Here is a 14,142-nt window from a genome sequence, read left to right on the forward strand (position 1 = left end):
GGGCATATATTGTTCAATAATTGTTGAAGGCTCCCTGAATCCTAATAACTATAGTCATGTATTATCTTATGTGGTGCTGCAGTTGCAAACTTAGATATCATTTGTTATTTTGATCTTAAGGACTAAGTATGCAGTTGCAGCAATCTCATGTCTTTTATCTCTTTGATGTCTTTGTTTAGTGTAGTGGTTAAGGCATCAGGACAGAAACTGGGAGATCATAAGTTCTAGTGTTGCCTTAGGCACAAAGATTTTGGGCCAGTCACCCTTTTTCAGCCCTAGAAAGCAGACAGTGGCAACCACTTCTGAAATCTTGACAAGAAAACTGCAAGGGCTTTTCCACGCAAATGCCAGGAATTAAAAACTGACTTGAAGGCACAAAATAAAGGGGAGAGGACTGCTTTCCTAATATTACATACGTTTAGTTTACTTATTTTTTGTTATTGTTTGTTTTACAGTGCTTCTTTTAAACATTCCACTTAATTAAAATGACACCTTTGGTGTCCAGAGTCACTTATTTGAAATGGGTAGCTAAAGAAATTGAATAAATAAATGAACATAATCATGTTTGAATCTGCCATGAAAATAGATTATTCATATTTTATTGATTACTGCCATTCTTATTTTTTTAATGTCAATATATTCAATTAAATACTATTAAATCTTGTATTAGGGATCTTCATTCTTATTTATTGGGAGACCAGGAAGAGAATGAAAACAATGCAAACCAGCAGCCTAATAACCAACCAGCTCGCAATAATAATGCCATTCCAGTTGTAGGAGAAGGTCTGCATGCAGCCCACCAAGCCATATTACAACAAGGAGGACCTGTTGGTTTTCAGCCTTATCACCGGCCTTTAAAATTTCCACTCAGGGTAGGCTGTTTTAATAGCTAGAATAACTAATTACTGTCTAATTTATTCTGTGTTTGTCTTATCTGTAGAAACTAATTCTTAGGGTTGTAGTTTTAAGAGGGTATCGTATCTGTCTCTTTGGCTTATGTTCACTCTGAATCCCATTGTGATAGGATTGATACAGTATTCTCACTTGGCTGGGCCTTTTTTCTATGGGATATAATGAAACAATTATAAAGGGAGTATTTCTGTCTTGAAAGGTGCAGTAGCTCAGCGGTTAAGACTCTGGGTTAAGTCTACAGCTCAGGTTCGAGACTTGAGCACCACGAAGAGGGGTGAGGTCCTGTTACTTGTCCCAATTCTTGCCCAGCTAGCAGTTTGAAACATACAAATGCGAGTAGATAAATAGATACCACTTCGGTGAGAAGTTAACAGCGTTACGTACATCTTGGTATATATAATCATGCTGGTCCCATGATCACACAGAAGTTTCTTTGGAAAATCACTAGATCCCTTGGCTAAGAAAAAGAGATGAGCACTGCCCCCTAGTGGACACCACTAAATAAGTGAAACTTTTACCATTTCCATCTTAGGACTGTAAGCACTGCCCTGGAAAAATCTAGACAACCTCTTAACAAAATCATAGACTGAGATAGCATTTAAGTAGTTCATGTTGGCTTCTCACACAGAAACAAGCATACAGCATCTTACAAAGTATCTTAATCCTCTAACCATGTGTGAATCAATATGTCTATATATTTCTGAGAAGGTTTGAAATTTGCCATCCTTTTTATATGAAAAGCTACTTTGATTCTTTGAGTGCTGGGAGAATATAATCTGTAGAAATGGGGTGCTCAAATTGCACTAGCAAAGATTAAAAGAAATTTTAAAGATTATGCCCTGGGTTTTCAGATAATCAGAAATGAAAATTACAGCTATTCAGACCCCAAAGCTACAACAGACTAAGCTTGGTTTGCTTAGTTATGGCTTATGGAACAAACTCTAATGGTCTGATTCATAAAATCAAATGTAATTTTGATTATAAATTAAGGTATCCTATTCAGAGAGTAAATCACACTAATAGGGCTTATTTGTCACTATATAACCATAAGATTGGTGAGATTACTAACAATATTTCTTTAATACTGTGTGTGTGTCTGTGTGTGCGCACACATACACCTGTACTAAATTCATTACTTTTTCTATATTTCAGATATTTTTGCTGATCATTTTCATGTGTATAACACTCCTGATTGCAAGTCTTATCTGCCTTACATTACCAGGTATGCATTTCACAATAGCAAAGTATCCATTTGGTCACTTAATTTTTCATTGTTTTTGTGTGTTCTGTGTAGCTTTCTATAACAATGAGGCCTTCTTTTGAATCCTCAGAGATGCACAAATATAGACAAATTTCTAACATACAATGGTTGGGAAGCATGGTGGCTTCTTAATTGAATCAGTCCTGTGGGAAGCAGATTCTGTGATCCATTTCATATTTGTTTCATGGAAGGTTAGAGCACTAAGTCTGTCTTGTCCAATCTGATAGATTATCTCTGTTTGAAAATATAATTATGTTAGTTTTGCTTGATTTATTAGCATTTCTAAGTGCCATTAATGATGGTATATTTCTGAAACCCTTGAGAAATTTAGAAATAGGAGGCATGACTTTGTGATAATTCCATTCCTATTTCAGAGTCAGACTTAAGATAATATTGCTCAGAGACAATTTTTATTTCAAATGGGAGCTATTAAATCTTGTCTAAAGATTCCATTCACTCTCAGTCTTTTGCACCATATATGTATAGTGCACATATATATTTTTCTGGAACACTGTCAGAAAATGGTATTTGCAATCAGTAACAAAATAAAAAAGAATATTGAAAATTCTACTTACCTCAGTTGAGGCAATGGCTACAAAAGCTTTTTATCAGTTTTAGATGATTTACCAGCTACAACTGTGACAGTAAATTTGATCTATTGGTTAAGGCACCAGGCTAGAAAGCAGGAGACCATGAGTTCTAGTCCTGCCTTAGCCATGAAAACCAGTTGGGCGACCTTGAATCAATGACTCTCTGTTAATCCAGTCCACCTCACAGCACTGTTGTTGTGGGGAAGATGTGTTGGATATTTGTTGCCTTAAGTTAATTGTAAAAATAATTAAAAGAGTAGAAACAAATAAATTCAGTAGTTAGGGTCTAGAATAGAAACTGAATTCTAGTCTTTCTTTAGGCATAAATGCCAGCCCAAGTTATATTAGAGAATACCTGTTTGTGAATCTCCGCATTTATTATTTCATCCACAGTTGCTTGTTTGGTGGCAAGTTGGAATTAAGTTATTCTGTGTTGCCACTCCAGGTCTTGGGAAGGCTGCTTTTGCAGAGTTGAGTCTATTTTTATTGGCTTCTAAAAAGGCATTCAAAGGATATTTTCTTGTTCAGACTTTTAGTTGTTGATTTTAACTGGTAGTGTTAATTACCTGTTTTGCTTTAAATGTTTGGATTTTAAATTTGCTTTTATTGCAAGCCATCCACAGCTTTGTAAATCAATAAAATACTGAATTACATAAATAATCAAATCTGGTACACAATTCAGCTTCCTAGAAAAATGCTGGGTCTGCTTTTGACTTTAGAGGAAACTGATAAGGTAGTACAAAGAGTGGCAAGTGTTTTTGCAAACATCCATTATTTTTGGTGTAATGCAATTGTGCAGTACATACTATTTGGATTAATAAAAAGTAATGTTACAATAACTTGCTAGGATTTCATCAGTCCCTTCCTTTAGTAAACAATGGACCCTCAGGTATTGAAATTGCTTTCAATTTCATTAAATGTTTGAAACTGACAACTTACTGGACCGACCCACTTTATTTATGGAATGAGTTTTTTGGATCCATTTTATTTTATGACCATAAGATAATATAAAGCTTTCTTACTAGCAATAATTAATATTTTTTTGCTTTTAGTGTTTGCTGGCCGCTGGCTGATGTCTTTTTGGACAGGAACTGCTAAAATCCATGAACTATATACAGCTGCTTGTGGACTCTATGTTTGCTGGCTAACAATTAGGGCTGTGACGGTGCTTGTTGCTTGGATGCCACAAGGTCGTCAAGTGATTTTTCAGAAGGTAAAGGAATGGTCCCTCATGGTAAGTTGTTAGAACATCCTTTTTTTATATAATTTGGAAGAGAATTTAATAGATACAATGAGACCATGTCTCTTGGATCATGCTATAATTATAACAAATGTTTCCTTGGAAACAGGAAAGCCACAGAAGAAAACTAATATTAGTAATTTGTCTGAATGCAAGGATTTACAATATTGGAATTCTAAGAATATAATTTTGAAGGTTCTTATAAGCTGCTCATTCACAAAATCAGCACCGATATGGATCTGACAAGAGAATACCCATTTACCATTAAGTAAATGGTTAATGCTTCTGATCACCAACCTGCCACAACTGGATATTTTCCATTATTCTAGTTTATTAATGTTACCAGTTAGTAGATTTCCAGTTGAGCATACAAAAAATGTATTTTTATTTTCTTATTTATTTTATACATATATAGTTAACAAGAAAATCTTTAATCTTAAAGAAAAAAATCAAAATATTAAAAATACAAGAAAAAACCTAGAAAATATTTTTTATATTTTATTTTTAAATATGCCTGTTGGTCCTTTGTAAGGAGAGAGGAATTTTGAGCTGTGTGCCTGTAGCAGGCACAAAACTTACAATAATCTCCCTGCCTCTGTGGGCTCTCCATAGTGAGATAGGGATTTGAAGCTCCATGCATGCTTGGATTTTGGCTGCTGAGGTTCAAGCAAGCACAGAGCTTGGGCTCCTTCTCTCCCCAGAAGCTGTCTATTCTCTCTGCAGAGAGCTTCTGAGGTGGATGAGAGAAAGAGCTCAAATGCCTGGATCTCAGCTGCCAAAATTCAAGCATGCCCAGAACCCCAAATCTCTTTCTCCCCTCCTCTGCAAAGCTCTCTGCAGAGACAAGGAGAGAAGGGCCCCAAACTACATTTCTGCCTGGATTTCCAAGCATACATGGAATGCAGAATCCTTCCCTCCCCACCATCATGGGCTACAGGTAGGAAAAAAGAGATTTTAAGTTCTGTGTGTGCGTGAATTTTGGCAGCAAAGGTCCAGGTATGCATGGAACTTGGGGTCGTTCTCTCCCCACCTCTGCAGAGAGTGCCATAGAGACAGGGAGAAGACTGTCAAGTTCCAAGCAGATTGAACAGAGCTCTTTCAGCCATCTTCCAGCATTGAGACAAAATCCTTTCAGCAGGTGGCAGCAGCTTGCAACTTTCCTTGCTAGCTTTCTCATTCACTTTCTGTGAAGGTTGGTAGAGAAGATTGCAAATGGTGATCACGTGATCACAGTGCTCTTGGCACTGAAGTGAGAAGTGACAACAGTTTGCCAAGCATCCAGATTGCAATGATGCAACTGAGGGTGGGTGGGGATATTACAATATTTTGCGACAAGTCAGAAGTGTTTTACAGACCACAAGGCACCCTTTCCAAGGTTGTCATAATTTTGAACAGTCATTAAGCAAATGGTCATTAAGCAAGGACTATTGTCAAAATTTCAAAAATTCTAAAAACATTGGATGGACAGACATCAGACAACAACAGGCACAAGAGAGATACTTTTTGATCCTTTGGCATCTCACTGGGTCTGTATTTTTTCAGTTGTATTTAATTTTCCAGGCAAAAAGCAAGAAAGATCAAGTTTCATCAAACATCATTAACAGAAATTTATGCCCTCTTTGATGATATGACACCATTGCTCTGACACCCAGCTAACATACTAATTTTGTCACACATCTGATCTAAGTAAAGAATTTGTCTCTTATAATTCTGATTTTATGCATCTGCACAAGTTTATATATGTTTGGGTTCTTGATTTTAATTTTATTTATATACCGTATTTATCGGCGTATAACACGCACTTTTTCCCCCTGAAAATAGGGGGCAAATGATGTATGCGTGTTATACGCCGATGTCCAGGGAGCGGAATCCTCTTTAAGGGATCCCGTTCCCAATAGTGCCTAGCGGCGGCGCAGCGTCATGACGTGATGTCAGCGCTGCGCCCGCCGCATATTTTTTTCCTGAAATTTCCCTCTTAAAGGGAATGCGTGTTATACGCCTGTGCGTGTTATACGCCGATAAATACGGTACACACTTGCCTATTTAAAAACAGCACATTATGTTATTCTCAGTAAATGAAACATTTTTTCTTCTTTAGATAATGAAGACATTAATAGTTGCTGCATTGCTGGCTGGTGTAGTTCCACTCTTGCTTGGACTTTTGTTTGAGCTAGTTATTGTTGCTCCCCTAAGAGTTCCCTTGGATCAGACCCCACTATTCTACCCCTGGCAGGTCAGTTCTTACAGCTTCTAAAGTTGCTAATCTTCAATTGAAGGGAGACACATAAACAGTCTACCTTATGAAAGCAATACCTTATGCAAAATTAAAATATGATCTAAAAATTAAAACCAACAAGGAGAACCAATAGCAATTAAAATGTAGAGTTTTAAAAGCAGCAAAGCAAAGCATATAATGCAATTAAGTTTCTAAAAAGTCTGCTTAAAGAAATAGTCCGTATTATCAAAAATACATCTTCTTCCAAGGTTATTTCATATCCTAGATGCCAGAAACAAGAAGATCTCATTCTGACTCTTTATTGGCTTTAATTTATGTGATGGCTAACCCTGAAAGAAAGCTTCAAAGTGTTAGACAACTTATTTCAGATAATGCTCTTCTTAAGACATTCTGATCCTAAATTTAGGCTTGTATCTTTCAAAACATACAGAAATAATAATAATATTGAAAAATGGTCTTAGAAAATTGCTTTCTATTTTTCATAAAATAGCTTAGCTGTTTTTCACCATACATATCTGTAGATACCTGCTTATATGTGTTTAGTTCATCCTACCTATGGAATCCTTAGTGCTCTCTGAACTTTGTTTGCTTGTAGACATTTCATTATCTTCAGTGTTAGAATGGATTGGGATTTTTCTCTATTTAGATACAGTAGCCTCCTATGTAATCACTTTTAGATATTGTACAGAAATCTATTATAAATAGGATCAATAACTTCATTAATGAGAACAACTTTAATATCATAGGTGGTAGAAAGGTAGCAAAATCAGATAGATGTTCCATGTGGATTTGCATCAAAAGTTGAACAATAGTTTTTATGGGGGATTCTGAATTTACATTCTTATGCTGATGTAGATACAAGATAAATATATTTCATACAAGGTTTGTTTTCCTAATTTAACTAAGTCTTAATTAGGCTGATAAAATACTCTGTTGAAATAATAACTACAATAATTGCTTTTGTTTAAATAGGACTGGGCCCTTGGTGTTCTGCATGCTAAAATAATTGCTGCCATAACTTTAATGGGGCCACAATGGTGGCTGAAAACAGTCATTGAACAGGTTAGAAATATTTGCCTTGTTTGCTTTAGTGACCAGAATATATGATGGAATATATCAATGTAAGATATAATTAATGGCATTTCTTTATAGTTGCAATTGCTTTCTTCAGAAAACTGGGTGGGAACAATCATTTTCTCTTGCACATCCTTCATGTAGTATCCTTGGGGGGTGGGGGGAGAAAAGAAGAAAATACATGTAGTCCTCAACTTACAACAGTTCATGTTTGTTTGAAGTTACAATGACATTGAAAAAAGTTACATGACTGTTTTTCACACTTACGATTGTTGCAGCATCCCCATAGTCACGTGATCAAAATGTAAACACTTGGGAACTGACTCATATTTATGACGGTTGCGGGGTCTCAGGGTCACCTTTGGTAACCTTTTGACAAGCAAAGTCAATGGGGAAGCCAGATTCACTTAACAACTGTGTTACTAACTTAACAGCTGCAGTGATTCACTTAACAATTGTGGCAAGAAAGGTTGCAAAATGGGGCAAAACTCATTTCACAAATGTCTTACTTAGCAACAGAAATTTTGGGCTCAATTGTGGTTGTAAATCAAGAACTACCAGTACTATTCTATGGATGAAAATCACTCACGTGACCTATTACAATAACGACAACAATTTTGAGAAAATAGTCTATTTTATTAGAATTTTCATGTATATAAAACAATTAAGATGGTCCATTTTGAATGTAGCATTAGTATATTAGTAGCTAAATTAATATGGCCTGGATACAGATTTGTATTTTGTAAACAGGAAATATATATTTTTTCTATTCATGGAAAGCATTGGAATCTAACAGGGGTTTCCCATTCAGTAAAGGGAGGTCTGAACAACATTTTAACAATTACTCCTTCTATCTGGGTCAATTTTCACATAGCTCTAATCTCCCAGGCATGTATGTGCTTTAGTGAGGAAGAATCACATACTTTAGTATTCTGTTTGCAAATCAACTAAATGGTAATCATTCATTTCTTTAACTTAGTTCATTATTACTATGGCCTTGTTTAGGTATCTTGCAGTCAGTGACATATTGCCCTCATTCTGGAAAGCTTATCACAGCCAGTAATTATTTTTCAGCCCATCTTAGAGTTCTCATAGGAACCCAAGGAAAGAAAAAAAAATAAGTGTTTTTTAAGACAGTGGTGTATAATTTGTTATATGTCAAACCATTGGGTGGGCTGCAGAGCATCCCCAGATCATGCCATTTAAGTTCACTGACAAACTAGGTAACTTTAGGTGCTAGAACAGGGGGGTCAAACTCAAAGCCCATGGCTCGGATCCGGCCTGCGGGTGGTTAGATCTGACCCATGGGGCCAGCCTGGAAATAGCAAAGGACCAGCCCGTGGTGCCTCTGCTAGTGAAAACTGGGTGTGGGGGGGTGCTGTAGGCAGCCCCCAAATACCCTGTTTTGCGTAGCAGAATGTTGCAGGAGGCTGTACAGGCCTAAAATTGGGTACATGGGGCCACCCATGCCCCATTTTGACCAGCAAGATGCTGCAGGAGACTGTCCAGGCTGAAAACAGGGCATGCGGGGGCTGCCCATGCCCCCCTGTGCCCCGTTTTGGCCAGCAGGGTGCTGCAGGAGACTGTCCATCCTGTCTCACCCACCCACCCTGGCCCGGCCCATGTAGGACAACTACAATACTGATCCGGCCCTTCAAGAAGTCCAGTTTGACACCCCTGTGCTAGAAAGATAAAACTAAATCCATTTTGCATCCTTGAATTTCCTACCACCCAATTTGTTTGGTCCCACCCACCTTCAGTTGTCTGTTTATCAGACATATTCCCTGAGTTTGTGGAAGCCAAAATCAGTATAACTAAAAATAAAATTCATCTCTCATCTCTGTGTTTACATTGACAGTCTCTTCCAGTTATGAATATAAGCTTTGCACTAAATATATTCTTGCTGGACAATCATTCATATATCTTTAATTTTATATTTCAGGTTTATGCAAATGGAATTCGAAATATTGACTTACACTTTATAATACAAAAGCTTGCAGCACCTGTTATTTCAGTTTTACTGCTTTCTCTCTGTGTACCTTATATTGTAGCTTCTGGTGTTACACCTTTGTTAGGTAAGTGCAAGTTGCAATGTAGATTTCATATTTGGCGCATACATTCAGTTAAGATTTACGGTGGAAATATATGATCATTATATTATTAAAAAAATCAAATCTCTTCATATGGTTCAATTTAAATGAATATGTCAACAATAGTTTCAATATATTGTATTTTATGTTTAGCTTAAAAACTCAAATAGTATATTTAAGAAATTAAAACTATAGTCATCAGATGAGCTTTAGATATTTAAAATTCCAGTTTTTATCTTCAAAAAACATGTCTAAAGATAAGCCTTGCAACCTAATCAAATAGATAAAAGTAATTTCTTGAATATTCAATATTTGTGTAGAAGAAAGATTAGTGGGACATGACATTTTTTCCAAATTTATTTATAAAATTTATAGGCTGACCATCTTATCTCAAGGTATTTGCACTATATTATTACAGAGTAGTATAAGTTCAGTAATCACAACATAAAACATATCTGTACCCCCCAAAATAATCACATAAATTATTTTTCACCTGTTGTTTTCAGTAAATTATTGAAATGAGAGTTCATAGAACACAGAAAATTACTTTGTGCTCCTGTCATGTTTGAGAAGTTTTTTTCTGAATCTGGAGCAAGTTTGGGACCAATGAATACAAAATTCAATATAAAATAGGGTTCAAATATGCCATAGTTTTATTACTTCTAATTTCTATGAATTTGACCAGCAAGTGACCAAGAACCTGCTGAATTTCCTTTGGGAAGTTGAAGAGTAGAAGCATAGCTGGCATCAGTGGATAGGCTTCACTTGTTCACTCCTACCAGTCTAGAATATACCAGTAGATATACTAAATATACCAGTATGGAATGCAGATTGACCTATGGATCCTATATATATGACCCCCCCCCCCTTAAAATTTTCATTAGGCATATATGCCAGTTGTCAATTCCTGATAATCTTATGGTATAGTCTGGTTGGTACTCAAGTATTAGAATCAGCATATTAAATAAAAAACTTTTAAGTAATTTCATATAAAGAAGGTAAATGGTATTGTTTGCCTTTTTGGATCTCAGCAGGCAAATTGGATCTTACACAAAGTTCCTGGTGTTACTACAAAGAATCCATAGTAAGGGAGAAATAGGAGAGAATCAATTTTGAATGAATAGAAAAAAGACTTAATTGTTGAGCTGTTGGGTTTTTCAGTTAACCACAATTTCTTGTTTTTGAGAATATGCTATTATGTCACAGGTATTTAACTGCTTTTTCAAAACACGTAATTGACATTAACAAAGAGAAACATATAACTTTTATTTTAAAAGAATGCATTAGCTGAAATGTAATATTTTTATAGTTTATATTTATAGTTTATTACAAATGAAAAGGTCTTAATTAACATTAAAATTTTACATTGGTAATAGAACAGTTTAGAATTGCATTAATTCCAATTTTTAGTCTCATTGTTTTTCTATTACTATTTACAGGTGTCACTCCTGAGATGCAAAATTTAGTACAACGACGGATTTATCCTTTTCTACTCATGGTAGTAGTTTTGATGGGAATCTTATCCTTTCAGATCCGTCAATTCAAGCGCCTTTATGAGCATATTAAAAATGATAAGTAAGTATCTTAGTCAAGGTTTATTAATGCCAGAGTACAGTAACAATCTCCTAAATATTTAGGAAGCTGGAATACTTGGGAACTACGGACAGAATTTTTGACGTTCATAGTATCAGCTCTTCCAGAAGCACCTGAAATTGTGGAGTGATAAGGATTTGTGTTTATTGTGATTAGATTACAGTAGTAATGCTGCCTTCCTGTATCCCTTGAAAACAATGGAAGTTTCTTTTTTAAAAACTTCTGTGAAATTGTATGTTTTGTGAAGAAATGTTCCTTCAATTAGTATTTCATTTCAAAACCAAACTGAAATGAAGACTATTTTTTTAAAAAAAACTCTTTTAAATCCTAGATATCTTGTTGGGCAACGACTTGTGAATTATGAACGAAAAACTGGGAAACCAGGGACATCACCGTCACCTCCTCAGTCTTCACAAGAATAGAAATGGTCACATGGAATTACTTGATCTTCCTTTGCCTTTTTTTTCTTTGTCATAGACTGGTCATTATTATTTGGGTATTTCCAAACTATTTTCCCAGCTGGATTTTTATATTTTAATTTTGGTTTCTTTTCTCATGGCGTTCAGATAGCAGTTAAGGCTGTGTACTATCTGCAATTTCTGAACTTACCAGTACTGAGATCTGTAAATGTGTAAATAGCAATATCCCAATACCCTACAACCTTGGATTAAAATGAATGTTCATTGTACATCTTTAAAGAATATTAATTTATTAAATCTAGTTGTCACTTTATTTTGGATTGCTGTTCTGTTGACATATGTGCCACAAAACAATATTGCTGTAGGCAAGATATATATATTTCAAAAGAATCAATTGCATTTTTGTAGCAATGGCTAGCTTATCAAGGATATGAAAATGAAATAACCATTACAGTCAGCAGTGAAGTGGCTGTGATAAGAAAACATTGAATTTCATTTGATTTTTTTTTTAAAAAAATATTTCTGTATAACATCAAAGCTGTTGTACATTTTCTATTGATTTTTTTTTTTCATGTGATTTCATTTGTAATACTGTACAGTAGAATGGATCAGGACAAATTTTCTCCTTCGGACAATTTTAATCGCTTGGTTGTGAGGCATTAATTTTTTGGAACTGGAAGACAGAATTTTAATGAAATTTTATGCACTTAAAATTCATTACAAGTGGCATAAATAGCTAAATCATCTAATTGAGAGGTTTGTGTAAGTATTTCCATTGTGTATGCCAATATTTCCTTTGTTATGAATTGAAATGTACAAAGATTTATTTCCTTTGGAGTTTAGGAAAAATGGCTATCTGACTTTACCAAATACAGAAAAAGTAAATGATAAAAAATGCAACAACTTTTTCTGAATTGCTAGCATACCATGGAGCTCATACTCTTTTATTAAAAATGAGCATCTGTAATTTTAAAAATGGTCAGCATTCTGTGTGGCAATGAATTCTGAAGGATTTATGAATTTGTGTATGTGGGAGGGAATCTAAATACTATAGTATTAACAGCTAGAACAAGAAACTGAAACATTAAAGAATCAGTTGATTTTTTACAATAATTGCACCAAAAGTATCCCCCAAGTCAAGTTATTTTTATATGTATAATTCTTTTCTGCAGGTAATAATATATTTTAATGTCGTTACTTCTGAAACACAAGATGAAATATGAAAACTCTCAGTTTATGTGCTTGAAAATGCAATACCCTATTCAAAAATGGCAAGAAGTTTTTTTAAGATTTATTGTATTCAGAAAATGCTATGCAGCTGTGTTACCACTCAGGACTGCACCCCTGAATATAATGCAGTTAAATTATGTTATCAAATAGCTTGCTGTCTTCAGCATGTTTTTGTACTGAAAAGAGTTTTTTGGGTTCTGTGATTTTAGAATGGGGGTGAAGATTTGGAGTCTAGATTTCCAATAATATATATTCCTTCACACTGCTAAAGTACAGTAGAAATGGGGTTGTGCTCTTTCTCCACTACTGACAATTTGAGCATTACCTCTATTTTGGCATTATGAGTAATATAAGGATTAATGCTTTTTTATTTTGATGCTGTTAAATTTTTTTGACACTGCTCTCATTAAAAAAAAACATAGTAATGAGAAGGTAGCCAAAATCCCCCACTTGCTTTTAACTGTCTGTACTTTAGACAGATCTTACTTGTGAGTTTTGTATCTATTTCTTTTGGAAATGCAAATACTACAATTTCAGTATTTTGTGCAAGAACATAGTTTGCCCACAATTACAGCAATTTCTAGCGACAAACTTTCAGTTGCACAAAATTAGATCTTGATATCTTTGTTTTTTAAAAAAAGACAAAGCAATCCAGTCTTTCCACTAGGATATTGCCAGCAATGCTGTGCTTCTTCCTGTAGCATTTTGCAGAAATGCGGTAACTTGTAATTTGTGTTTTTATCCCAGACAACCTGGTGTTCAATGATTATTAAAATTTGTTAAGAAAAAGTATTGGTACTTGTTTTCTTTTTACTGCTATTTTAACAGTAATTATAAATACAGTTTGCCTTACAATTCTTTTATACCTGATCATCTTTAAGTATATTTATTAACTTAAAATAATGTACAAATGTTTAATTTAACATGTCCTGGTTTGCCCAAAAGATGAATTGTATACTGTGTTCTATTTCAGTGATACAAACTGACCTTTGTATGTAACATAGTGAGGCGTTTGTTCCAGCTCACTTCATTTTTTATATTTTGTGTATATACTTTTGTGCCTTTCTTTTAGATCCTAAAATCCAGGAAATTGCTTTTATGTACAAATTCTACTAGTGCCAAATACTGAATTCTGCCTGCTGTGTTGAAATTTCAAAATATGTTTAAATCTGCCATAGGAAAGTACATATTGCTGGAAAATCTGTATATGTCCAAAGTTGGTGGAAATTAGCAATTGTGCTTAACACTTCATTTCATTTGTAATCAAGTTCTTAAAATATTTATTGTTCTAGTAGAATATCAAATTTCTGTAGCTGCATATATGCATAGCTATTTGGCCCGCAGTTTGGCAAATGTTGCAGTTCTAAGCCTTTTCTAATTCTTTGTAGGTCTGGAAGTGGATGTTTTAATACAAGGCACATCTCCCTTTCAGGCAGGCTTTGCTGTTTGTTAAGACATATATAAAGGTACATCCCTTTTTCCACATGGAGGTGCGGT

At 34.9% G+C, this 14,142-nt stretch overlaps 1 protein-coding gene across 1 annotated transcript in view; it reads left to right on the plus strand.

Annotated features, from left to right (window-relative positions):
- The window catches only part of MARCHF6 (membrane associated ring-CH-type finger 6), a 50,369-nt gene extending 36,935 nt beyond the window's left edge, over positions 1-13,434 (plus strand). Inside the window, exons 19-26 of the mRNA XM_026701035.2 lie at positions 671-872; positions 2,065-2,134; positions 3,816-3,997; positions 6,102-6,236; positions 7,212-7,301; positions 9,256-9,388; positions 10,843-10,978; positions 11,328-13,434. Coding sequence (XP_026556820.1) covers positions 671-872; positions 2,065-2,134; positions 3,816-3,997; positions 6,102-6,236; positions 7,212-7,301; positions 9,256-9,388; positions 10,843-10,978; positions 11,328-11,418 — 1,039 coding nt within the window. The 3' untranslated portion in view covers positions 11,419-13,434. The remainder of the gene's footprint in view (positions 1-670; positions 873-2,064; positions 2,135-3,815; positions 3,998-6,101; positions 6,237-7,211; positions 7,302-9,255; positions 9,389-10,842; positions 10,979-11,327) is intronic.
- Positions 13,435-14,142: the final 708 nt, after the last annotated feature.

This window comes from Pseudonaja textilis, chromosome 3 (assembly GCF_049901715.1).
Source record: "Pseudonaja textilis isolate UNSWEBS1 chromosome 3, rPseTex1.2, whole genome shotgun sequence".
NCBI classification, from domain to species: domain Eukaryota; kingdom Metazoa; phylum Chordata; class Lepidosauria; order Squamata; family Elapidae; genus Pseudonaja; species Pseudonaja textilis.